This window comes from Syngnathus typhle, linkage group LG8, assembly GCF_033458585.1.
Source record: "Syngnathus typhle isolate RoL2023-S1 ecotype Sweden linkage group LG8, RoL_Styp_1.0, whole genome shotgun sequence".
NCBI classification, from domain to species: Eukaryota; Metazoa; Chordata; class Actinopteri; order Syngnathiformes; family Syngnathidae; genus Syngnathus; species Syngnathus typhle.
The window spans coordinates 9,446,225-9,473,620 of NC_083745.1; the positions used below are offsets into that span (position 1 = coordinate 9,446,225).

The 27,396-nt window shown below is 45.2% G+C and overlaps 1 protein-coding gene across 1 annotated transcript; it reads left to right on the forward strand.

Annotated features, from left to right (window-relative positions):
• Positions 1-1,002: 1,002 nt before the first annotated feature.
• jag1b (jagged canonical Notch ligand 1b) lies at positions 1,003-26,746 on the forward strand. The gene is made up of 26 exons (XM_061284848.1): positions 1,003-1,377; positions 1,598-1,903; positions 9,064-9,115; positions 11,034-11,291; positions 11,654-11,714; positions 13,375-13,505; positions 13,598-13,717; positions 15,840-15,953; positions 16,100-16,213; positions 16,311-16,424; positions 16,844-16,890; positions 17,045-17,218; positions 17,565-17,715; positions 18,715-18,879; positions 18,960-19,073; positions 19,163-19,276; positions 19,460-19,573; positions 19,950-20,066; positions 21,034-21,061; positions 21,355-21,440; positions 22,046-22,159; positions 22,253-22,362; positions 23,109-23,348; positions 23,971-24,111; positions 24,292-24,433; positions 24,832-26,746. Exons 1-26 carry the CDS (start codon positions 1,321-1,323, stop codon positions 25,317-25,319), a joined length of 3,672 nt encoding a protein of 1,223 aa, XP_061140832.1. The 5' UTR covers positions 1,003-1,320; the 3' UTR covers positions 25,320-26,746.
• The last annotated feature ends 650 nt before the right edge of the window (positions 26,747-27,396 follow it).

The window sequence follows — 27,396 nt, forward strand, 5'->3', positions numbered from 1 at the left end:
CTAAATCCGTCAATACAGCCATGAATTTTAATCCCAAACGCAAAATTTCAATCCAAAAGTCATAAAGCATTAGCTGCACGTATGTTTCTGCTGGAGACCACAGGCCCCAATTTTGTGCCTGGCGCAATATAGCACAAATCACAGTCTAACCTTGGTGTTTTCTTTATTTTAGTATTGTGGCCGATGGGCACAGATGGGAGGGGAGCTTGCACTACTATGTGCTGTAGTGAGAGGAAAACCAGCCATATCTAATGAAAGTGGCCCTCATTCCCTTTAAATTCAGCGCATGAGAGGTTTACATAGTAAAAGGACTCGATGGAGTCCATTTATTAGATTAGCACGTGCCAATACATTTAAAAAAACTGCAACAAGATCTCTTGCGGACGATGTCCGCTGTGGAGTGGGCACTTTGAGAAAGCCTTCAACCCCCGATTGTGCGCCCTTGTGTGACAGTCTGTCTGCGTAAACCTCAATCCAATCCATCAAAATCACATTGCACAGCCTTTGCCACAACTTTGACCTCCTTTTAACTAAATTCTACTTTCAACAAAGTTTTTGCTATGCAGTCTGCCAAATTCCCAAACACAGCAAACTAGACATGAAAATCAAGATATGACCGTTTTTGTGTAGAGGACAAGTGGCACCTGTCTAAGAAAATAGAAATATATTGGCCTTCTCTTGAAAAAATTCCTTTACTCTCCAAACATTTTGAAACTGATTCATTTATTGGTGCGGTTCTTTTTTCCTGTTGTAAAAGCAGACGTGCGCAAATATCTTGGTTACATTATACTTTTACGTGAGACATAATATTGTGCCTTGACTACAAATTTTGCCACCAGCCTCTGATGGTTCATAAAGTTTCATAGTTGTGGGGTATTGGTTTTGACGCGTCAACCTTGGCGGTTTGTGAGCTGGTCGGCGTAAAGGCGATGGGCGGACCCGGCGTGTCGCTCATGAATATGTGAGGACGCGCACACTCACGCACAGACACGCCTTCTCTGTTGAACTTGTGCAGGGCTGCTTCGCTCCTCTCACCAGTCAGTTCTCAGTCAAGTCACTCAGTGCGTCAGTCGGGCAGTCTGCAAACGCGCACCACCGCATGGCTTGTGTTTGCGCCGACTTTCCTCACTAACAAGTGGAATCTTGTCTCTCCCGACGAGGACGGACGAAACACCGGACACTGCGAGGGAAGAGGATCCAGTGCTCGGCTTGAATCGTGACGTCTTTATTGGCGTGTCGTGCATGTTTAAATCGGAGCGCCGTGGTGCCGAGTGTCGGCCAGACGAGTAGTTCGAGCAGCGGCCACCTCAGTCCGCAGGCATGACTTGGAAACGGGTCGCCGTCTTTGCTGCCTTCTTACTCCCTTTTATCCTAAAGGTACGTAACGGTGGTTTGTGGCTCTCTTTATTATTTTTTTTATCTTTGCACGGGAAAGGTCACGCGGTTCAACCTCTGTTCATATACTTCGATTGTCGCTTTAATGTGGCCATGGTAAAATGACATAAAGCGTGCAACACACAAGAAAGTTTGCAAACAGCATGGTACCTTTCGATTGTTTAAGCACTTCTCTAATATGGCGCTGCTCTGTCGTCAACAGGTGTCAGATGGATCGGGACAGTTCGAGTTGCAAATCTTGTCCACGCACAACCTAAACGGAGAGTTACTAAGCGGAGCGTGTTGCCACGGCACACGGAACACGGCGGACACCAAGTGCACACGGGGAGAGTGCAGTACCTTTTTTAAAGTTTGCCTCAAGGAATATCAGTCAAGGGTTTCAGCGGCGGGGCCGTGCAGTTTCGGAATGGGATCTACGCCTGTCCTCGGAGGGAATACCTTTTCTTTTAGAAGCTCGGTCAGGAATGACAAGGCCAGGATAGTTTTGCCCTTCAGCTTCGCCTGGCCGGTGAGTTGAGGCTAAACAAACAAACAAAAATAAAGCAGTATGGCCGATTTGGAGGGGGGGGGGGGGGGGGGTGCATTGTTTACAAGGCAATTGTGTGCAATTACTGTCTGTCAATCGCTCAATTCTCAAGAAAGCACAACAATGTGAATGCGGCGAGGAAGGACGGACCCCCCTGTTCCCATTATCTGCACCAATTAACCAGGTGCAGGAGTATTTTTCTCAAGACGGCCTAAGGCTGACAGTCTGCTTCTTCAAGGTTCTCTTTCGATCATAAATAAGCCTGACAATTGCCTCGAAAAATATTGGTCCTTTCAGTATTGTTTTGCTTAATTTAGGAATGAGCAACGATGGTGCAATTTGGTTCTGAATTTACTTTTTCCTGCAAACAAATGTCTCCCAGTTTTTACTGAATAAAGGCATTCGAAAATAGAAAAGTGTCCCATGGCACACCTAACCAAAAATGCAGGTTATGTATTCTGCCATCTAGTGGAATATACTCCCCGCCATAGATAATAATTTTCAGACCAGTTAAGTGAAGTTAGGCAATTTCCACAGCACACGTCAATTGAGACTCACTGCGCTGTGATGCATTCCAGCCCGGCATTCACATAACGCAAGATTTGACGATGCAAAAAAAAAACACAACAACTACCGGTTGCTGTAAAATACTGCGATGTGTAACCAGCACTTGTCTGGCATTTTGGTCACGGGGTAGCATTTCTCAGCAATCACATGCAATTTGTAGTTAAAAGAACAACATTGGTTTTCCAGTGCCGTGTCAATCCTTTGCCGCCCTGGAAGCTGGTCATGTTCAAAACAGTAAAACCTCAATTCTTGGTTTCCTCAAGTGTCAGCTCTTTCTCACAGCTCGGCCTGTGGGAATGTTGTAGCTTTGTGCAAGATGATTTGCCATGCTGGAGTGCATTTGAATGTTGACTGCACAGACTGACTGGCCCCACAGCTTGGCCCGCAAACAACTCGACACGCACGCACGCACACACAAACACACACACACGCAAACACACACAGCGGCCTGACTGGTGAAAGGACCAGCAGATCTGTGTATGTGTCCAGTTACATCAAAACTATTTTTGTCTCAATCGAGATGGAACTGACGGATTTTTTTTTTTTTTTTGTGTGCGCTCTCACGTCGTTGGCACACAAAGGGCCACATTTTGAGTGAAGTTCCTTCTCATGTTGTTTTTTTTATGTGTTTCAGCAACCAGTTCCAACTTAAAGGCAGCAAGAGAGACATTTTCTATGATCTAATAGTCAGTTAAACAATGTTCACAACGGGGTTGCGTGCTATTTGATATCTTCTGGCGCTGCATACTTTTTTTTCTCTCCATCCTTTCACCCTAGTTTTAGTCTAGGACTCTTTGACCGAATTTGTCAGATTGATGACAGAAGCTACCACTAAGTACTAAAACCATTAAGTCACTTATCTTCAAAATGAATCGAGCTGTTTCGATTGAGAAGGCTGTCCTGCTTTTTTAACAGATGTGCCCATTCATATAAATGACTATTTTTTGCTATTTGGGATAGGTAATCACCTAAAGACAAAATATCCGTTGTTTACAGTCGAGTTCCGTGGCCTTTCTTTATTTCAAACTGGGGAATCTTAAAGAATCTTAAAGACAAATGTCTGTCTCTGTTTAGGCTCCCTTTATGGGAATGCTGAGGTAATGGGCATTTCAGTGCCAGATGAGAATTGTGTTAGAAGTTGGAATTCAATTGGAGGGGCATTAAAATGCATCCAGACAAAGGGAACATTTTGAGCCATCGCTTTGGTTCCGTATTCAAATCGAGTCCATAAATGGTTTGGATTCCAGTGCATTTCCTGTTCGAATGAAGCGCTTTTGGGAATAGCTGCGTTTGCGTTCAAAAGATAAAACGAGTCTCTTGATAGCTTCGCTCATCCATCACTGGAAGAAATGTGCTTTACTCCAGTGCACATCACCAATTGTCAGCCTAGATATGATATCACACTTTTCATCAGTTGATTGGCTGCTGTGAACGGATACTAGCAGTGTGGTGCAATCGGGTTGTTGGGAACCTAGGGTTCCTGAAGTCTCCCCCTCCACCCCTTCATTTTCTTTCAGAGCCGCATGAAGCTGGCCTCTTGTCCGAGCAGGGTCTTTGTTTAAGTCACGCTCGGTTGGACCCCAGGCATTTCATCACTTTAACCTTGCCACCCACAGCAACTGCTGCGCTTAATGAGACTGCACACATGTGCTTAGATCAGGTAGGGTGAGAGCCAAGCATCCAGCTGCATGCCATGGGGCGGACGTCTTTCAACAAGAGTTGCCATGCTGCCCCCGTGTTGATTGGACCGTTTTACGCCGCGCTTTCATTCAGTGTGCGAGCCCAGCCAGGCGGACCCTCGCTGTGTGTATGGCTGTGAAACAATGGTGTGCCCTCGGTGACTGCAGTGAGGATTACTTAGCACAATGGCGGCGGTGCAGGACAAGCAACAGGAAGCAGTTGTAGTGGACTCAGCAGTGGATGACGTTACCTCGCAGGCAAACTGGAACCTTGTCTCTGAAATATCTTTAGCGTGTGCATCCATAAAGAAGACTTTTTAAATTGGATTCACCGAGTGCAAGTGTTCAAATGGTTGGCTTTAAAGGCTTTTCTGACGTTTAGGTATTTCCTGCCCAGATCAAACTGGAGTGGACGGATAATGTTATTTTAATGACAAGAATGTTTGATGTATCTGCGCATCCTTAGTTTGTATGTTACTAAAATAGTCCAATGTTACTAAAATAGTCCAGTTGGTTGCCACAAATTTTGAGGAATAACCATTACAGTTTAGTGCAGCTGAAGGATATTTTCCAATAAGAAAGTTTGTTAGACAAGGCAATACTCCAAAGATGTTAAGCTTTTTTTTTGTTTTGCTTTCTTCCCCCCCATAGTATCATTTTCTGCTGTCTTTCAGTCTTGTTTTGGCATCTCAGTGATTGATGAAGTGGGACTAGTCAGTCAATAGTGGGCTCAACCTCTTGGGTGACCACCTCAACTAAGTGTGTGTGTGTGTGGGGGGGGGGGGGGGGTAATGATATGTTTGTTTTCTATAGGCCGCTCTGATGTGGCGCTCAAGTGCAAATGACTCAAGTGTAAGAGTAAAATCTTTCTTTTAGCTGGGCCATTTTTTAAAGTGTTTGTGTGGTGTTTGTGACAGTTACGTAATAGCCGCTTCACTGGGTGGCTTCAAACTGCATGGAAACATGCATCGAAAACAACCCGTTTAATTGGATTCAGATGTTTTTGTTTCCCTATAAGCCCAGTGACCCTCACTGAGGACCAAGGTCCACGCTGCTTGTTTTGCTTCAATCGTTAATATGGCTTTCATTCGTGCTCCTGGGTTCAGGGCTGGATGGCCTTTGGAGTCCCTTGCATAGTATTTTTGTTTTCGTTGGCACAAAGAGAGATTCTTTTTTTCCCCCCATGCCAGTTGACATACCTTTGTATTTAGTAAGCTGTTGATCGTACAATGCTGTTTTCCTCCCAAGTCCTTGTGATGAAAATCTCTGTGCAAACAGAACATTCCTTCCTGCCAGGCCATCAGTGCCATCGTCGGCTTAGTGGATGATTCTCAGAGTTGCCTTTATTGTGACTGAGCCCGAATATGACGACAAACGTGTGTTACTCAGCGGCCTCTATCACTGGTTTGATCTCAGGTTGATGCTCCTGATGTGATTGACTCGGGAAAACTGATAGAGAAGGTCAACATTTTGTTGTCACAACTGTTTACATTTCCTCTGATCTTGTCTTATCTCTCCTGGTTTGCCTTTTTGGGGGTCATTGAGCTGTAAGACTTACCTTGCTTTTTTATTCAAATACACTACCTTGGGAGCGTACATCAGTTATCTCCAAGAGAAGGGTCAGCATTTGGAAAAATCCCCTTTGTGGTGAGGCTCGTGTTATTTTTGTGAGTTGAACTGGAGTGATCTTGGCTGCTTATAACTTGTCTTGTTGGATAGTGGCTGTTTGGCCAGAAAAGATAAGATTGCCACACTCACTCACTTTGCTCGGGAGCATGCACACTGCAGTTCAAAGACAAGCTTGAAGTCAACTGGGAGTCTGGGAAAAGTGAACCTGGCAATGGCAGACGAGCTGATAACGGGCTCGGAGTTATGGTGTGATGGAGTGAGGGCCTGGTCCCTATCTTGGTTTCAGCAAGCACTTATTTGGTCTGGAACCACATTAATGGCAAAGCTACTTAAGATTAAGTTACTGCTGACGTTGTTCTCACTGAACTTTGCACATGTTTGTGTCCACATTATCGTTGCTGTCCAATAGAAGGTGTCCAGGGAAAAAAAATCAACCACAAATTCTGGATTTGCCTCAACACTTTTGAATAAACAACACATCGGGAGACATGCTTCAGATTTAAATGATTCATGTGAAGTAGTTTTTCAAAAACGAAACCTCACAACATTTGGAGGCGTGTGGTTTTTTTCCCCTCCCTGCCTTAAAGGGTCATTCTTGTTGCTACAACAAATGTTGGATCGTCCTGGTGGGTCTTTGGCAAAGGGCCGATTAGTATGTAAAGGCGTCTGTTTTTAAATAATTAATGTTACCTGGCGCCAGCATATTTCAACCCTCACTTTGGGAAGGTTTGGCTCTGTTTTGGCAATATTTGGGGTAGGTGTTAACAAATCTTACAGCAATCAGAGCCTCATTTTGCCTGTTTTTTGTTAGCTCAAGGGCCCCTGAGTACTCACATGTAAAAGTCCTGTTAAGCTCTCTTGCCTCCATGTTGAGGCAAGTCCTCGTCCGTGAAAGAGAAGGGTGTGTTGGAGATTGACCTTAAAAGGGAATTTGATCGCAAAGCATTAAACACTGTGCATCATATTAATCCCCCTCGTTTTTTTGGGGGGGGGGGGGGGACTGGGAAGTTTCATGGCGCCTCAGGGAAGTTTCTGGTTTTCCAACCATTGTTGTGCTTTTGTAAGATGATAGTTCTTCAAAACTAGATAGAAAGATTTGTTTCAGAGCAGCTTTAAAGTCAACTATACAAAAACCAGAAGTTAGTCCTGGTTTCTCTCATCAACTACGTCACTGATGATGTAGCAACCATGACTAATGTGATATTTTTGGGAGGTGGCTAATCTTTGTGGCTTCTATGTCTATTGGAGTTTCCCGTTTTTGAAAGGAATGGTCACATTAACAAAGCTGTCAAATTGCACAAGCGCCTTTGATTAAAAAAAAAAAAAAAAAATCCAAGTCCCTAGTAATGTTTGGCATAATCTATTAACTGATCTTTAGAGGGAAACTAAGTAATTTCATGTAATTGCAATGACATGTTCTATGCGCCCACACTTGTGTAAACGTGGCATTCTGATTAATATTATACTTGTGGAATATGAACTAAGCAGCAAAATACATCTTCAACGAGAAAATTGGTCAGAGTTTCTCAAGGCTCAGGTAAAAACCAATCAGTGCTTACCTGTTTTCCTAATTTGGTCACATGACACAAGCCGAGCCGTTCGTTATTGGTCTTTACCATAGACCTGAGCAACTGTGATGTCATTTTTAGTTGACAGCAAGTGGGGACCATAGATCCGGGGAATCCCCCTTCCGGAATGACCAGGCTGCAATGGATGCCAAGTGGGCACCATTTAACACATAATGTGGTGCTACACACTATTAGCTTGAACAGCGATGTTGAGTTGAATTGATGCAGAATGTCTCCCGTGATGAAAAAAGGAGTTGTGGTCCAAGAGGCTAAGTGAGAACACATGAGGGGAACACCAAAGTAACAACGCTGTTAAATGTTAAAGTGGGGAGGCGTCTAGTGGACCCTTGTTTCTAATAATGTAGTTGCATGCTGGGCGGCGATACGTGTTGATTAGGTCTTGGATTTCCATTGTTACTTGGTCTGCGTGTGTTGTGCTTGCAGCCAAGTTGTGAGTCAGAGTCTGCCATGCATGATGATGATGAGTGCTGTGTTTCAAATAATAGCCACTCTGATTGCAGGAGACGCTGGCACACGATGAGACAAATGTCTCCCGGAGAGATGGAAAGTTTAATGGCTGACAAAATAGGGCAAAGCCGTGAAGGGAGAGAAAAAAAAAGTGGGTGGGTAGTTGACTCATTGCCACTCTACCCTTGCTCAGGGGTTTTCCTCGGAGCAGGTGTGTACTCCATGAGGTCATCGTGACGACGGCGTGTGCCTCCAAGAAGAGTGTGTGGGTGAAAATGTGACGATTAAACATACCATGTGGATGTGAGAGCCCGCTGTTGTGTGCACTTGCAGACGTGCCGTGCGCTGCCTCGTGAATGTGGTGACCCGTGAGAAAGTGTAAGTTGATATCAGTGCGAGTGCTACCGACACTGATCAGTCCTCGTGTTTCAGGAGTGCAGAGAAGCCCGCCAGAATGCAGCATTCTTGCTGTTTGGCCATATGCCTCATTTAGTTATCATCTTCATGTTTATTATTTTGTCTGCCTGTCTTTTTGTGACGCTCATCTTTGGAAAAAAACAAGTCAAGTGCGGGTGGTTCCCAGCCTTCGTAGCGCCACGTTTTAAATTGGCATGAAATTGCAAATCTCATATAGACTGCAAAACAGACCTGCTTTCTCAGAACTTTGGAAATCATCCGCTGACGTATCTGGCCACATTTTGTAAACATGTGGAAAACTTTATTTGGGGGGGAAATCAGTTTTCAAAAGCAAGCAAGCTTGCTGTGGCTGAGATGAAGACATATTTTTGGCATGGCTATCTGTATTATCCCTCTTTGTGTACTTTTTTTATTTTATTATGACTTGTTGGAATCATTACTGTAGAGTCTGTGTCGTGTCATCCGGCTGGGTCATTGGGGTGAGGGAGGACGCTTTAGTTGCGGTCCATCAGGCTCCCTCCTACGGGGTTTGTCTGCTCATCTTTCCTGACATTTGGCTGCTTTTGGCTTCTGCCCCCCCCCCCCAAAAAAAAAACAAACAAACCCAGCCTCCCTTAATTAGATCCAAAAACTGTTTCATGATACACCAATAGTTGCTTTAGTAGCTCTCAATGTGAGGGGATGCTTAGTTTTAAAAAGGTTTTGTGACATCCTTATTTGAATCATCACCACTGAACCATTCTGACAAAATGTGTATATCCAGATATTCTTTCAAATGTCATCCAATAATAATAATTTCCTCTTTTTCCTACAGAGATCCTACACTTTGATAGTAGAAGCTTTGGACTTCAACAATGAAACCAATGGTAAGATATATTGAGCTCCCCCATTTCTTTCATTTTCTCTCTTGTCCTTAATGGTGTCTGGAAGGCTCGGAAAGGAAGTTATTTCTTTCCATGCCCCCCACCCACCCGCTTTCCACACAATATCCTGGCCCAGCATGTCTGAAAGAAGAAAGTGTGTTGGCAGGTGGATGCAAGGGGCGAAAGGAGATAAAGTAAGTGAAAATGTTTGCATTCTGCCTCGATGAGTGATGGCAGGTGCCGCCCGCCAGGGTCTGGGTCACGCAGTCTCACTCTCACCCGGGCGTGAAACGCCGGGTCCATCCGGCCACCCCCTGGTCCACCGCCCCTGCTGCCAGCATGCTCACACAGAAAAGAAGGGACAGGTGTTTGTCTTGATCTATAGGAGCAGCTTGTTAGTCAAGCTAGGCTCGAGAAGCTGGGCGTGCAGTGAAGCGTCACTTCTGATGTGATTTACTGCGCTAACTGTTCGCTGCTCATTGGCAATGCCGTGCGCGCTGACTGCAGTTCTGAGCCCATGCTTATTTGTGCAACTCGCTCCGTATGAGGTCAACAAGGTTTTGGTCTTTTCTGCCGTATTTGGCGCTTCCCAGAGAACCATTAGGGCACTGGTGTGAAGAGCCCCTTTGAACGTACACTCAGTGCCGCTAAAGCCCCTCTGCAAGCAGGTTATTTCATATCGAGTCAGAAGTGCTTGCTTATTTCATTGCCAATCCTCAGATAGATTTCCATGAAGTATGTGAGGGGAAAAAAGGCCCCGTTTGCTTTCAAAAGTTAATATCTTCTGAGTGCCGTGATGTCTCGGGTTGGAGTGAGGCCTCTGCAAATTTGTCTTGCCTCTTTTACGCTCTGCCTCGAGCGGGGCAACACTTAGCGGGGATGTGCTAGGCCCAACACTGCGTGCCGCTTCTCAGTAGAGAAGTGCCACATAGCTGAAGCACTAGATTTCAGGCCCCTGTGAAATGTTGCCGCTCACTGTGATTGCACTATTCAAACACCGCCCCGCTGCCATCCCGTACGCGCCGCTCACATGGTAAATAAATGACAGCAAGCCACCCTTTCCACTCAGGTTCAGCTCCATTGCATCATACTACACAGGGGAGCGACTCACCCCCCTGGTTACCCCCCCTTCTCCGCTGTAAATAACATCTCTGACACATTTTTCATTCTCTCTCAGGTGAAAGATTCACAAGAATTGTTGTGTGTGTGCATGTCCTGTACGTGCTGTCCAGTAGAGTCTCTGTGCTGAGCTCTCCAATGGCACATTTTGTATTGTGTGGAGTCCAGTGGTCTACCTTAGTCCTTGTCCTCTTGACAGAGCCGTGACCCTCTCATGTTTGAACTGCGTGTGGTATCGGTTTAATATCGTCAACAACATGGTCAGACACTCGTTAGCGAATATCGCAGGGGGAAAAGGGGTTGACTGCAGACGCTTTGAAATTTGATTGTGAGCTCGGGAAAAAAGTGCTGAGGGGCACGCTGGCTTTCACTCCAGCACTGAATGTGGCGTTGGTGTCTTCACACTATAATTTCTGGTGACTGCGGTTCTGTCCTGGCCCGAGCAGATGCGATGGGTAGCAAGAAGCTGTAAACCTGAGTTGGAAACCGACTTGGGACACTTGGTAAGCGAGTGTGAGCGAGGGCAAAAAAAGCAGTGCTCATTAAAAGCCGCCTTCTCGTTTTTGCATTTCCTGTAACTACTGTCGCTCACCAGTACACATGGTTGCTTTGATTACATATAATCAGCTATCTTCTACGATTTGTGCTCAAACGTTTTTGGTAAGCCACTGCAAGGTCTCTGTTGTGCGCTTTGAAATGGGTGGTACATTCCAGAACACTTGCAGCAGCAAAACACGGCGGAATCCTTGGAGCACAAACCTTGCAGCTGGTATTGACGCTCTCACTTGTTGTCGTGTTCAAGGTGCAGATGGGAAGGCGATAGCGAAATCTTCGCACTCGGGCATGATCAACCCCAGCCCGCACTGGCAGAAGCTGACTCACAACGGCCCCATTGCTCAGTTTGAGTACCAGATCCGGGTCAGCTGCGATGAGCACTACTATGGCTTCGGCTGCAACAAGTTCTGTCGGCCCAGGGATGAGTTCTTTGGGCATTACACGTGCGACTACAACGGGAACAAGACTTGTCTGGAAGGCTGGTCGGGACCAGAGTGCAACACGGGTAAGACGTTATGAGTTGTACATGTGGATTAATGAGTGACACCACTAACATCATTAACTAACGTCTTAAGAGAAGCTTGGGAAAGTCTAAATTATGTATGTTATGAAAAGAAGCAGCCAGACTGCAGTGTGACTCATGCTGATATGTGGTTGCTGGGTCAATGCTACTGAATGGATGACTTTGTTTGTATAAATACTCCACCCCCCCCTTTCTATTTCCATTCAAATGTTGTCATCAGCATGACTGAATAATCTTGTCCTCATTTTCTGCTTACTAGTTTCCTAATCTCATGGGAAATACATGTATATTCAGACTAAAGTGCTAAACATACAACGTGTACTTTTTTTCTTCTCTTTTTTTAGCAATATGCCGACAAGGCTGCAGCACCGAACACGGATCGTGTCAGGAGCCAGGCGGATGCACGTAAGTGGTCCGAACTGTCCTGTGCACTTTGTGTAAAATAAAACTGTGAGTACAAACAATATGACAGAGCACTAAAGTACTGTTAAAGTGCAAATATCTCCGGAAAGACTTATCTTTTCTAAAGCTCTTGATTGTGCAGGTGTTGTCTTCGTAAGTCACAACCAGTTCTAAGGTTGAGCTACTTCCTCCTCTATAAGGGTAGCCTGCTTGAGGAAAAACAGGGTTAACTGCTAAGAATCCAAGTTGGAAATGTTGTTTTCCCTCCCGCTCATTAGGCTAGCGTTATCAGTCAAATCATGTGTAACATTTGGGGAGGGCGTTTTTAAAAGCGTATTGTTTGCACAGCTAATGGCTTCCTAATGCTGTTTATGCACACAGCCAGAGGAAGAGCCAAGCGCAGATGGGTATCGGCGCACGGGCATTGTGTGCATCATCCTGTACGAAGGCCCCTGCTCTGCGCTGCTCTCCTCACAGTCAGACATTAGTTGCCTTCTCGGCTGTCTGCTTTGGCTCCATATCAAGTACAGAGAATGTAGGGTTGGTTTGATTTGCATAAGCCTTGTTGTTGTTCTACAAGCTTTTGAACTCAATCGGGTTTCTTGTAAGTGCTTGTGTTGCCACTGGCTGAAAAAGAGCTTGAAATGTTTTCACACACAGGTGTGGCTGTGTTTGGATGTGACTTGCTTGTGTTTCTCATCATAGCTTGTATCCAACCTGCCTGTAGGCAGGGGTAGCCGCAACTGCTGCTGATACTGTGGGAATATTTTGGAGTCACTAAATGGATGCTTTGCAAAGTGCAAACACTCAAGTGGTTTCCACGTTGATGTCGAGTAGTGTGCGTCAGAGCTGCTGCCCAAAGTACGGCTGCATCCCCAAGTAGTCTCGCTGCGTATTAACAAAATCATTTGAGCGCTTGCTGGGGAATCCTCCACCACTACTCATTGAGAGAAGATTAGCACGCTTTTAAGAATAGCCTCCTTAATCACACAGTGAGGTTTACTTAACCACCGCTTTATTTTTACAATCCGTTTCTGAGGGCTAATCACCATGCGGCTGTCCCAGAGAGAACACTCGATTTGCAGCCCTGTCACCACTCAGCCACCTCTTTCGGGAGCGCACCTCTCAGCCAGGTTTTATGATGAAATCCGGGACGAGAGTGCAACATTATCTGTGTAATTATGGACCTGGACATGTCGGCGGACCGCAAGAAAGAGAGCTTTCCGCCTCCTCCCCTGGCCTGAGGCAAAAGCGTAACTCCTGACTCCTGGGAACCGGGGCTATGAAGAGTCCGGTGGGATCCACGCTGTTCTCTGGTTTGCCTGCCAAGCCGCAAGCGCACTGTCGGTCAGGGAGTGTTCCGATGCTAATGTTAGCCGTGGCAAAGGTCGTTGGAAGTGGAATTTAGTGTTTGGACCTAAAGCGTTGTTGCATAAGCAGTGTTTCATTTAAGTTGTGTGTGTGGCCTTAAGATGCAGCAGTCAAGACAGAAATAATGCCTCGTTGTTTGCTGTGCAGCACGGGTTAAATCCAGATTATTGGTACTTATTTAGCAGTGTAGACTAAACAAATGAAAAGGCTTTTAGACTCTGTGTGTGTCTGTGTGTGTGCGTGTGCGTGTGCGCGCATAGAAGTCTGATAGCAAGTCTTTTGTTTCTTGCAGGTGCTTGTATGGTTGGCAAGGCCAATACTGCGACAAGTGTATCCCCCACCCCGGCTGTGTACATGGCACCTGTGGGGAGCCCTGGCAGTGCCTCTGTGACACCAACTGGGGCGGACATCTTTGCGACAAAGGTTCCCATTTTGCAATGCAGCCCCTTGAATTTGAATTTGAATTTTTTGACTTTGCGCCAAACTAAATCCCTGTGAATCCCTTCATATCCCAGATCTGAATTACTGTGGCACTCACCAGCCGTGCATGAACGGAGGGACTTGCATCAACACGGGACCGGACAAGTACCAGTGTTCGTGTGTTGAGGGCTACTCTGGAGCCAACTGTGAGAGAGGTGAGTGCCGAAAGATTATCGTTGACTGGAGCCATCATGAAAAATGCCGCTCAGATGGTGTTAAAGTGTTGTGTAACAACTAAAAGTCTTTTTGTGGAGTCATTAAACTTGAAACATTCACTTAGCTCCACCTTGTACACTTTCATTCATTATAGCCAGTGGAAAAATTAATGTTGCAAAGATGATAGTGCTCAATTAAAGTTCACAAAGTAGCAGCACTCAAATTGTCATGTGCTCCAATTTAATTCTGGGTTACAATCCAGCAAGGAGTTTTTTAATGAATTATTATTTTTGTGCGGGTGTGTTGCAAGCCAAAATTTGAGTTACAAGTCGAGTGAAGTTATATAGATGTTTTTGTTTTTTTAATTAAAGGTCTTGCAAAAGCAATGTTTTATGTGTGTTGGTGAGGGGCTGCACAAAATATATGATATTTTGATAGGAAAATTATTTGGTACTGGGACAGAACCATTTAAACAAATGATCCAAGCTTCCACTCTATTTTTGTTTCTTAAATTTTACATATAAGGAAGTTGGATCAGAAAACTCTGTGTTCTTGCCGTATAATGATGATAATCTGATGGCTTGAAAAAAGGGTGAGGTTGTGGTGTTTGACCATGATCTTTGAAAGTCAGAAAGTTTGATAATTGTTTTAATTTGTTGTAAATAGTTTTAATTTGTTGTAATAATGGTGCCCTCTGTCTGATCCTGTTTGACATTTGAAGCCCAATCTTAAGATCCGTCTTCTTGCGATTACATTCCTGTTCATGCTGTGGTTGACTCTTGAAGGTGTGACGCTCCTTAAAATGTTAGTAAAGTGTTTGTTGGCAAGCTCCAGAAAACCAAATAGTAACATTTAAACTAGTTTTAACGTGTTCGAAACTCTGTTTATATTGGCGGAAGAATAAAATGGTGTCGATGTTGTTAAAGCTGGGTTTATAGAAGTGATTGGTTTATGAAGAAAAACCAAACACAACCAAGTCATGGCACATTTGGAACCGAAGAATGAAAGCGTGACCTTTACCAGGGCCAAACTATCTTATTTTGTTCTCAGGATTTGTCTGTTATTCACTGGCTATGTGAGAAGATACTGTTTTATTTTTTTGTAATAATAACAATTCAATAGCCAGCGACCACTCGTTTCTTCAGGTGTATTGTTTTTATGCAAATCTGCTAGCAAACAAGCAACGGCAAAGTGTTTGCTCTCTGACGAGGTTGACGGGTGAGTTGACCTCATTGAAATGTGAGAAAGTTGTGTTGACGTCAGAACTCAGGTTCTCAGAATTTGCCATCAGGTGACTCTAAAACTGCCGTAATCCGTCTCTACTCAAGCACAAGTGCCCCCCAAAAAAAAAAAAAAAAAATATGTGGTCCTCTGGGGCCAATTGTCACGTTCCCCCCTTCCCTCCTAAGAAGCAGACAGTAATGCTAATGTTCAGCTGCTGCAAACACTTACCATGGAGATGATGGTTCTTTGCTCATTAAACGTGAGCCTCGCTGGGTGCTGACAGCTTAACTGCAGACATGTCAGGAAACCGTGCCCTCCGTGATGGGAGGTGCGCCACGGGGAAGGAGGGGGGGGGCGACGTCGTCATGTAAGAGCAGAGAGGATGTCCTCTTACCTCCTCATTCAATGATCAGCTTGATTGCCCAGTCACCCCCTGAGCAAATCATTCACTTTTCATTTCGTGACTCGCTCATCCCAAAACTTGCTCAAAATAAAATTACACGGGCAGATGCCCCCCCCCCCCTTTTCTCCTCCACTCTTTCATAGCTCCCCACCCTCCGTTTTGCTCTCCCTCCACTCTCATCTGGTGCCCCCACTCAGGAAAAGATCATCAGGCAGTCATTGCAAAGTCACAGTGCGTTGGGCAGGTCTACTTAGCATGAAAGATGATTTCCTGGCCGCTCTGCTTGTCGGGCGGGTAATGAGTGTGAGATTGCGGTGCTGTTTGACATTCAAGTCACCGGCATGTTCTGATGTACGTATATTTTTGTTTTGACTCGAACGGTCCCTTCAAAGAGATGTAATTACAGAGAAGGTTAATCGGAGGTGGGGCGGAATGAGTCAGATGGGTGTGTTCTGCTGGGGCGTGATTGTGTAACCTGTCCTTTTGCTTTCTAGCGGAACATGCCTGTTTGTCCAACCCATGCTCTAATGGCGGGAGCTGCTCAGAAACCAGTCATGGTTATGAATGTCATTGTGTGCCAGGATGGAGCGGCCCTTCCTGCACTCTCGGTGAGTAAGACTCATATTGAGATACATTTCTGAAATGTATTTGTAAAATGAATAAAATGGCTTTTTTTTTTTACTTGGTTTGTACTCTGACTTTTATTCAAATGGTATACCTCGCTATATATTCTGACTGGTCTCCTCCCATGCAGACATTGACGACTGCTCTCCAAACCCTTGTAATCACGGAGGGACCTGCCAAGATCTAGTCAACAGCTACAAGTGTGTTTGTCCCTCGCAGTGGACTGGGAAGACATGTTTGATAGGTGAGCCTCCATCAACTTTTTTACTTCACTCTGCCACCACTGCACATAGCTGTCAACGACACATGTAAATGCCAACCCGATGCCCCCCTCCCGCTAGATGCCAATGAATGTGACGCCAAGCCCTGCTTGAATGCCAACTCATGCCGCAACCTGATTGGTGGATACTTCTGCGAATGCATCCCTGGTTGGACGGGGCAGAACTGCGACTTCAGTAAGTTGACAGCTGTCAGCTGCAGCTGCGCACCCCGCCAACACCCCTGCCTTTTTTTTTTTTTTTTTTAATCTCGTTCCGGTCCCGACGCAGTGGCTGTATAAAATTCCTGCCTTGTTCTAATATGAAAGCCAAACAGCTACACAAATGCGTCTGTGCCTGCAGCCCAAACGAAGCTGTTGTATTGCTCTCAGGCCCTTGTGTGGCCCAGATCTGTGGTTTTCAAACAATCCCCAGGACTAGTTTCGCTTGGCTACAGAACCGGGTTGCTCAACACTGTGCTCTTTGCACTGGTTCTGCTGCTGCCACGTTGCGCTTCCCCACCCAAGCGATTCTACAGTGTCATGAACTCCTTTTCGGTTCATCCAACGATTGCACATTTAACTCTCCAAATGTTTTTTTTTGATTTTCCTTCATAGATATTAACGACTGCAAGGACCAGTGCCAAAACGGGGGAATCTGCAAGGTTCGTTTCAAACAGAATATATAGATATATCATTTTCATGCATGACCGACCTGTGGGAAACCATCTTAATCTTTCTACCTGCTCAATTCAACCTCATGAATTCAACCTGATAAAGCACTAAAAGACATTTTTGGTGTATTGATGATTCAAACAGGACTTGGTGAATGGCTATCGCTGTGCGTGTCCCCCTGGCTTCGCCGGCGAGCACTGCGAGAGGGACATCGACGAGTGCTTGAGTTCGCCGTGTCTGAATGGCGGGCGCTGTCAGGATGAAGTTAACGGCTTCCAGTGTCTTTGTCTGGCCAGATTTTCGGGGAATCTATGCCAGGTAAGCCATCATTTCTGTCCAGCCGTTGTCTGCCAGCATCCCGGTGTCTTCCCACCCTCCGACATGGCTGCCCTGCTGTATGTTTTTCTTTTTTAAGTGAATGCTTTGTTGAAGCTTCCCTTGGATTAAGTGGAATGCATTCCTCAGTGCTGAAGCCCAGACTCAGAGGATGGCTCCTATGTCTCTGGCTTGTTTTTCCCCCTCTTCCTTCATGTATTTTCTGTGTGTGTCGTTTCCTGGCACGGCTTGTGGGGAGGATGCTGCGGCTTTTTGCTCTGTTTAGTGTAAGAGAACTATATCAGCTATCAGATTAACCTCTCCATATTCTATACTTTCTCTACCCTAGCTGGATATCGATTATTGCTCGCCCAACCCGTGTCAGAACGGAGCACCCTGCTTCAACCTGGCCACAGACTACTACTGCGCCTGCCCCGAAGACTATGAGGGCAAGAACTGCTCTCACCTCAAAGACCACTGTCGCACCACCACGTGTAAAGGTACGTCTACGAAGCAGCAAGTCTTTTTTTTTTTTTTCAGGAACTTCTTGTAAAATGATACCCATTTTTATATTCACTGGATAAAGGAAGATTGGAGCACTTGAGCTATATTCTTCCCATGAGTGCGATACCTGCTTTTCGTTGTTGTTCTTGTGCTCAATTTTCTTGGCCAAGGTGAACACACCCCACCTCCATCCATCTCCTTTGCAAATCTTTTCCGTTGATTCCCCTCGGAGTCCCTGAAAATCTGGCAAAAGGCACATCGTACTGTGTGTGTGTTCCTGGGAATGACTTGGTGGGCGACCACTTCTTTTTCTTCCTCAATGAATCTGCACATTGTGTGTGCGTGTGTGTGTCTAATTGAGTGAGGGGACCAACCACGGAGTCAGATACCAGACGGTGAGGTTCTTTCTGCTCTTGGCAAGAATTAAGTGATTACAGCGGAGCACATCCAGCCCACTCGCCTAACCCGATCAGACAAGGGAAAAGGAAAGGATTTCAGTGCAAAGTAGCCTGGATCACTGGGAAATTGGTTATGATAGCATAACAATCTTTCTTTTCTTTCAATTTCATTTTTTTTATTCTCACGTCTTTTTTATATTATGTGCAGAAAATAATTGGATCCTAAAAAGACTTGTTAATTAACACGATTGTGCACACAAGAGTCCCGCAGACCTCAACCCATTCGTGGAATTGCTTTCCAATCAGTTCCACATAACTTGAGACTTGCACTTGACCCCAAATGTCTTCCTTGCAAAAAACCTTGCAAGTCCTAATGTATGACTAAAATGCCCATGTAAACATCAACAAATTACATGCTTATATCTGTTGTTTATTGAACCTATTTACATCACAGTAGCTTCGTATATTATCTGCTCAATACACTTTGAATGTGATTCTTCAATTTCTATATCCATGTGAAGCTTTAGCCATATTTTGATGTTGGTCTCAGTTGTTTGTATATTGACAGCAGGCATTTCTCCCTCACTTTGTGTGCAGTGATAGACAGTTGCACCGTGGCGGTGGCATCCAACAGTACACCGGGAGGAGAGCGCTATATTTCATCCAATGTGTGCGGACCTCATGGCCGGTGCCGGAGCCAAGCTGGTGGTCAGTTCAGCTGCGAATGTCAAGAAGGCTTCAGAGGAACTTACTGCCACGAGAGTAAGACCTCCTAATCCAAATGAAATGAATATACAGTCCGTTTGTCAGCTAATGTTCCAATTGCTTTATTTTTATTTTAGACATTAATGACTGCGAGAGCAGCCCATGCCGCAATGGTGGCACCTGCATTGACAAAGTTAGCGTGTACCAGTGTATCTGCGCTGATGGCTGGGAGGGCGACCACTGTGAGATCAGTGAGTACATAACTGCAACATCAAAGACTGTTTAATGACGCTTTTGAGGTGCGTCACATTAATTCCACCCGTCTGCCATGCGGCACCAGACATTGACGACTGCAGCACCAACCCCTGTCATAATGGCGGGACGTGTCGGGACCTGGTGACTGATTTCTTTTGCGAGTGCAAGAATGGCTGGAAGGGGAAAACGTGCCACTCCCGTAAGCTGCCACCTCCTATTTATTTCGGGGGGGGGGGGTTCCCTTTACACGCTTTTAGTCTGCCTGTGCAAGCTTGTGGTATGCAAGTGCTTCTGGCTGTATGAGTTTTTAGTTGACAACGTAGTCGATGTATATTTGGTATTGCGTATCTGCATAGTAATTATTTTTAAATGCTCCCTCCAGGCGAAAGCCAGTGCGATGAAGCCACTTGCAACAACGGAGGCACCTGCCACGATGAAGGCGACACGTTCCAGTGCAAGTGCTTACCGGGGTGGGAGGGAACAACATGCAACATAGGTGAGTCCCACGTTCACAGCGGACCAGGTGAAGATGCTTGTGTGGTAGAAGTTTGTCTTGTCTCGGTTAGCTCCATAAGCAGATTTTAGCCCTTCATTCTTTCAACGCTCTCTCTGCCTCTGCCCATTTTTCCCTCCCACGAGTGCCGACAGACTGATGGTTAAATACCCCCATTGCGCCACTAACAATACCCTTCAATGTTTTGGAATGCAAACTTCCCCCAGGAAAGGGATCCCTAGTCAAAATAGCCCAAACAAATGGCAACGCGCTGTGAAGTTGAAGTTAGAATGGAGCAACCTGTGTAGATTGCTCTTCTTGATAAGCATCTTAGTATTCCCAGACATAACTATATGCTTAATTTTTTGTTTTCCCTCAGCTAAGAACTCAAGTTGTCTTCCAAACCCTTGTGAGAATGGTGGCACCTGCGTAGTGACTGGGGAGTCTTTCTCCTGTGTCTGCAAAGAGGGCTGGGAGGGTCCCACGTGCAACCAAAGTAAGTGCTACATGGTTTTGCTTTTTACACCAGTGAAAATGTCTTCTAGTTGACTCGCGTTAATAATGTCAATAATCATTAATAATAATACAACTCCAAGCATGCCCCTTATCATGCAGCCTGAACAATGCTGACTTGCTGAATGTGAACCAGAACGACCAAGAATGGTTGGTTGTTTGGCGTGACAAGCTATGATGATGAATGTCAAAGTTTTCTCACAAGCAATTGGTCTGGGTTTTTTTCCCCCTGACTCATACAAATGGGGGATTGCTTTACGTCGCAAAAAATGTATGAAGTATCAATGAAATTCAATGGGGATCATGTCAGTCATATAGTACATAAAGCCCAATAGATGTATTAAAAGAGTAATGATGTAGAATTGGCACACAAAACACCCGTATGGACAAAACCTGAGGGATGTAAGTCCTTCATGATGTTTATGTAAATAAAATTAAAACATGTCTGCAGCGCTCCATAAGACTAAAAAGAGAGAAAGGAGCTCAACCTTAGGAAAGTGGAGACAGATGTTTCTCCCCCTTGTCCAAATCACACCCCTCTCTCCCCCCTCTCCTTGTTGCATTCTTGTCCAAACAGTGACATGTCTGCTTGTTCTGCAGCCCCACTCTTTCACCGGCCGCCCTGCCCCTCCGCTCATGCACTCCAAAACAGAAATTCCCCGACATTTAAGGGAAAAAAAAAAAACCAAAAGGAGGCGGGGGAAATTGTGGTTTTGAATCTGGGTGTGTGGAGTTGTTGTGGTGATGGTGGTTGAAGGGAGGAGTGAGCTCTCACCGTGTGGTTAATAAGACAAAAACCATTGGAGCGGCGTGTGAGGGACCCGGTGCACACGCAAGCCCGGACGTGTTCTTTGGCATTAAGTGTACCAAACACTGACGACAGAAAATGAAAAAAAAAAAAACTAAACAAAAAAACCCACGCCCTCATTACTTCCTACTCTCTTTTTCAGACACCAACGACTGCAGTCCCCACCCATGGTAAGTTGAAGCTGAAGGCAGAATTAAATGTACAGCATACTCAAAATTGCTCACAGGTGTGAAGAGTGTGTGTGCGTGTGTGTGTGTGTGTGTGTGTGTGTGTGTGCATACATACAGTCAATTCTATATGCTTACATTAAGGTAATACACAGCGTCATGTTGACGTCGGGTGTCCCGGTCGGAAACACAATTAAGATCTTGACCTGTAATATAAACTATTGTAGTAATAATGTTTAATAATGAGAACATGAAAAATAAAAAAGTTTAAAAATAAGCGTCCTCCTCTTTTACAGCTACAACAGTGGAACCTGCGTTGACGGAGACAACTGGTACCGCTGCGAGTGCGCCCCAGGCTTCGCCGGTCCAGACTGTCGAATCAGTGAGTAATCTTCAGGCCCACGTGCACCCATTTCCCCGGTATCCCTCGTCCCTGATCCGCATTTGAGCCATCACATACAGTGCAGGCGGGCGACGGGCCTGCTACAAACGGCAGGTCTAGCCGGCCAATTATCTGGGCGTTGGGCTACGGGCCAGCCCGAGCCATTTCGGTGTCACTCCACCAGGCTCCACCACTGTCCCCGGGGGAAAGCGGCTTAGTGTGCCAACAGCTAATCAACCATGCTCTCTGACACTGATTACACAGATTGTTTTCCCTCTTAAAGGCTTTCAGATGGCCACATTCTTTCCCATTGCGAGCCCTTTGTTCCGTTAAGTCCAGCCTGTAGCTCCTGCATTCTTGCGAGTGATGCCGCTTTTAAAGTTGAATAATGTCAGGGGGAAGGGGGGGGGGGGCAGAGCCCATTTAATGTAAGGTTGTTTTTTTTAATTAACTATTGTGTTGTTGTCTGTGCTGTTCAAATGACACATGACCTCGGTGAACTTAGCCAGAGAATTAGACTTGTTTGCTGACCGATTATCCCCAATGTTTGCATTCTGTCTGGGTGTCTTTATTCCGCTAAGGAGCCTTTTCTTTTCTCGCTGTAGATATCAATGAGTGCCAGTCCTCTCCATGCTCCTTCGGCTCAACCTGTATTGATGAAATTAATGGCTACCGATGTGTGTGCCCGCCAGACAGGAGTGGGACGCACTGTCAAGAAGGTACTTTGTTCCTTCAAGCTAACAGACCCATTATCAAAACCATTGCTGCTCTATTTATGCGACATTTTTATTGTGTTTTTGATTTCCTCTCAGTGACAAGAAAAGCCTGCTCAGTTAACGGACACGTGATCTCAGATGGGCTCAAATGGGATGAAGACTGCAACACTTGCCACTGTTCCAACGGGAAAGTCGTATGCACAAAGGTATGTGAAGCATGGACCACGCGCGTGTCACCGAGTGTTAATGTTGTCTATTGGGAGAACGTGTGCGTGAACAATGACAGGATTAGAAGCTGTGAGTGTGAGGCAGCAGAAAAAAGATCTTAGGTCGAGCCACTAATATTCAGTCGTGCGGAGCAGCTTTTGCTCCACGGTGTCACATTCTCGACACAATGATGTCATTTGTTTTGAAAGGAAACACAATGGCACTGGTCTTGTGCCAGTTTCACATCTCCCACACTCGCACTGGGGCGGATGAGTCATTTGATAACAGACGAGGCCGGAAGTTCTCGTTCCCATCTAAGCATTAAATGAAACTGGTGCCATTTAACCTCCGGAGGAAATGCATCATGGGGTGAAAGTCAGCAAGTCCTGAACCATCGGGTCTGTAGGGATCTAAAGACTTGCATGTCAGCTAGTGATTTAAAAAAAAAAAAAAAATATCCTGTTTGAAGTAGAGAATTTAAATCAAAATGCAGAGGCACACTGGCCTTAATAAACTAATAAACCATATGAGCTAATATAAATAGATATTAGCCGCCATAAAAATTTAAAAGTTAATCACGCCTCTCAAACGATTTTAATGACGCTTGTATCAAGAAGCGAGAAAAAAAAGCTAAAGCCCCCCCTTCTGTTTTTTTTTTTCTCTGACGTTATATTACAGTTTGGTGTGTATGTAATGTTGTGGCTGGATTTGCTTCATTGGGTTTCTGTCTTTCTGTTCTTTCCAGATGTGGTGCGGTCCAATGACTTGTCATCTTGGCGCCTCAGTTCAAGGCGGGTGTCCTTCAGGCCAGAGCTGCCTCCCCATCAGGGAGGGCCACTGTTTCGTCAAGCCCTGCCTCGGATTCGGGGAGTGCTGGCGTTCCAGCCCGGTCCCGCCAACGCCCAAATGTCACCCCAATTCCGGTTACCAGGACAATAGCTGCGCCAACATCACCTTCACCTTTAACAAGGACATCTTGACAAGGGTGAGCTTTTTAGCTAGAATCTATTTCTGTTATCTCTGAATTGGATTTTGGGACTCATGCCACTTCAGACAACTGACCCCGCTCACTGAGATTAGTTTCAAGATGACATTAAGGGTTTCAAACTAGGGTTTAAAGCTAGTTTTCAGGTTTCAAAGTAGGGTTTCATACCTTACCCTAGTTTGAAACCCCAGTTTGAAACCCTAACCCTAGCTTTAAACCCATGTTTGAAACCCTAACCTTAGCTTTAAACTCTACTTTGAAACCCTAACTCTAGTTTGAAACCCTAACCCTAGATTTAAACCAGGAGTAGTAATGACACACAAATTTGATGCACAATTTGTCTTTGCGGGCCACATAAAATGATGTGGCGGGCCGTATCTGGCCCTCGGGTCTTGAGTTTGACACCTGTGAGTTACAGGAACATTGGCGACGATGGCCACATGTGCTCATCACTCACAAGCATGACAGAAGATAAAGGCTACATACATTTGGGGTCTTTAATCTCAACCAGCAAGCTTGTAGAATTTACACTTGCCAAGCTTTTCCCTTTTTCCCCTCCCACTTCCTGTTTGGTCCTCTGCTTTCTATTTCCACTAACATTTGCCTAATTTCTTTCCCCCAGGGGGGGCAGAGCTTGACAGTGGAGAATGTGTGTAACCAGCTGAGGCGCTTGTACGTGGTCAAGAATTTCTCCTTGGAGCATTCCGTGTCCATAACCTGTGACCCGTCATTCTCGGCCAGCAACGAGATCCACGTTTGCATCGTGAGTAGCTCCTCGCGCCTGTCGTCAAAGTTAAAGCTGTTAGTCGTATTTGATTGACAGCACCCGGCGTCAGTCTTCAGGTTGAAACGTGTTATGTCATCACTTTGATAATAATGATGCAGTCAGATGCCACAGAAGTGAAACCTAATTCTTTTTTTTTTTTTCCCCTTGCACATGTAGTCAACAGAGGAGCAGCGTTTGGACGGGAGCCCCATAAAAGAGATTACAGAGCGAATAATCAACCTGGTTAGCAAACGCAACGGGAACAACACCATCATCGCTTCCATCGTGGAAGTGCGCGTGCCAAGCGCCAGCAAAACTGGTACGAACCGTCAGCAAGGACACACGCATCGCCCTGAGAGTTTTGTCAGGCGTGCACACACTTGTTTTTAAAAGAAAATGAATCGGCACCGGCAGCAACACATTCCTGCCGCCGAGTGCTATGTCATGTCGAGCGTAATTGAGTTTGAAAAGAATGCCGTCTAAAACTCTGCGTGAAAAGAGCAGAGCTGCTCGGCTTTGCGGCGTTGCGTTGGCCGGCTCGTAAGACTCCCACATGTCTGCCATTCATCACCGGGCTGACAACTAAAAGAATCCCCTCCCCCGCTCACAGCTCTGAGGTCAGGTTGCGCTGGCAGGAGCAGTAATACGTTAAAAGCCCCGTTATCCTTTTTCACTTTTTGGATCTCTGGCTGACCGTTAAATTTCTCCTGTCTCCAGACTACTTGGTGCCCCTCCTCAGCTCCGTCTTCATCGTCCTCTGGGTCCTTGTGCTCATTTTGCTCTTACTGTGGTGCATGCGTCGACGGCGGAAACAGAGCAACTCCGGTGGCGGCGGCGGCGGAGGCGGCGCAGCGGCCTCCAGCTCGGAGGACAACACCACCAACAATGTGCGCGAGCAGCTGAACCAGATCAAGAACCCCATCGAGAAACACGTGGGCCTCTCGGTGGCCATCAAAGACTACGAAAACAAGAACTCCATCATTGCCAATATTAGGACAAATCACCCCGAGGGGGACGAGGACGACAAGGAGAGGCACCTCCAGAAAAGCCGCTTTGCCAAACAGCCAGCGTACACGCTAGTGGAGCGGGATGAGAAGATCTCCAGCCCTAACTCCACATCCAAACACCCAAATTGGACTAATAAACAGGACAACAGAGACTTGGAGACGGCAAACAGCATAAACAGAATGGACTACATAGTATAGCGGACAGCTGTGTTGCTGTGCAACCGAGCCTTAAACGTCTTCGCACCCCGGTGGTGGGTGAACGAGGGGAGCTTTGGCATGCCTGGTTGGTAAACCATTATGTCAGTGGTGACCCCGCAGTATTTTCCCATTTTGCCCGTGTTAATTTAAATTTTGACAAGCTGGCTTACACTGGCAGTGACGGTTGCTTTGGTTGGCTGGAAACACAAAGCACTGGTATACATTTCACTGTAGAATGTTAAGTTTACTCCACTACATTTAAGTCCCACCCCCAGCCTGCCCCTCCTCCATTTCTTTTACTTTTATGTATTTAGTGGACACATGGAATGGGCTCCTGTTGTAATAGTTGTACAATGACTAAAACAACCCTGTTGTATTCAGCACTAGAGCTAATCATTTTAGTGTTCTTTGAATTTTTTTTTTTTTTTTTTTGTACCGTTTTGGAGAAAGTGCCTTTTTCAGCTTTAGATTTTGCCACTGTCAAATGAGAAAAAAAAAAAAGAAAAGAAAAAATGATCAACTTTATTATTTATTTTTATTTGGGGGGGAGAGCGAGAGGAGGATGGGGTGGGTTTAATGTCAGCAATTGCTGCCAATATGAAGAATTTATGATGATTTAGAACATGTAGATATGTACATTTTTTTTATTAATCATTGTGTATATGTGATTTATTAATTTAATAATCAAGAGCCTTAAGATATCATTCCTTTTTATTTATATGTTCTGTCTAGTTTGAAGGTTTTGATAGCTGTGGAAGCTTACCATTTCTTTCAATGACCGTTTTCTTCCAATGCGTTCTATAAAGCCAAATGTCAGAAACTACAGGCACTTTTGGCCTAAGACTTATTTTTTACACATTTGACATTTTGTTCATTTGTTGCCAGGACATTGACTGAAGGCAAGGGCAGATAAATAAAGGCTGCTTGCTGTGAGGGATGGACATGGTGGCAGACATATTGCTTGCCATCAGACAGTAAGGGAACAAAAATGTCCGAACGCAGCCTCAAACGTTTCACTCTCACATTTCAAAGGCTGTCGAGATCCGGCAACATGACAAGGCAGGTCACATGACTACGTCAAGCAAGGATTCCCATCCGCATTAGTCAGCATGATATCATAAGCTAGACTGTGAGTACTTGAAGAGTAGATTGGCGATGGGAACACTGTAGAACCACATTAAAGACACTGCCTCCCTTGACAAAGTTTTTGATTTGATTTGTTTCTGAGCACACAGTTTAATGAGGCTCCTAAGACAAACATGTTAATCTCATTTGTTAACTCTTTTGAGAGCATGGCAACATTTTTGTCCATTTTTGACTTGTTTGAACTTGAGAACAATGTGTTGATCTGGCAATATATTTTTGAAAGTTGTATTTATTAAATATTTTGTATGAAAAGAGAATTAAAGATGTCTTTGTTCTAGATAGCATGTGTGTGATGAGCGTGAGTCTCTCGGGCATTTGGGCTTTGAATATATTTAAGTGCTGGACAAGGTAAGGCTTACTAAGGTTTGCACTCGCCTAAAACATTTCTATTCTGTCAGTCATAGATTGGTCTTTCAGTGCCAGGTCGAAATAGCCGACTGGTTAGTGACACGAGCTCTTTCTCGGAAAGAACTTGGTTCGATCCCAGGTGTGAGCATAAACTTATATGTACTTTTAGAATTGGAACTTCACCTTATATGCGTATGCAAATATTTACGTGTAAATACATAAGGTGGCCCCACCCCCAACTTAGCGGAGCTAATGATCAATACATTGATTTGCTCCGCTAACATGTCATTCGGACACTTTATTAGGTACACCGCTATTTTCAAGTGTACCTAATAACAGGCCACTTTATTAGGGAAATACATTGGTCAAAGGTCACAGGTGTCAAGCTCTAGTCCTCGGGGCCGCGTTCCAATATGATTTCCAAGTTAGCCTCGTTAAACACACCTGCGTGAAAAGTTTTGGTCATTTTCACGTTCTGCAGGAGCTAAAACTTTTCACGCAGGTGCACTTAACGAGGGAATCACACAGACACTCCATTAGGTACACCGCCATTTTCAAGTGTGCCTAATAACAGGCCACTTTA

Coding starts and splice junctions, on each gene's coding strand:
- jag1b (XM_061284848.1), top strand. CDS start 1,321: ATGACTTGGAAACGGGTCGCCGTCTTTGCTGCCTTCTTACTCCCTTTT. Junction 16,425..16,843: donor GGGGCAGAACTGCGACTTCA/GTAAGTTGACAG, acceptor TTTCCTTCATAG/ATATTAACGACTGCAAGGAC. Junction 18,880..18,959: donor AGGAACTTACTGCCACGAGA/GTAAGACCTCCT, acceptor TTTTTATTTTAG/ACATTAATGACTGCGAGAGC.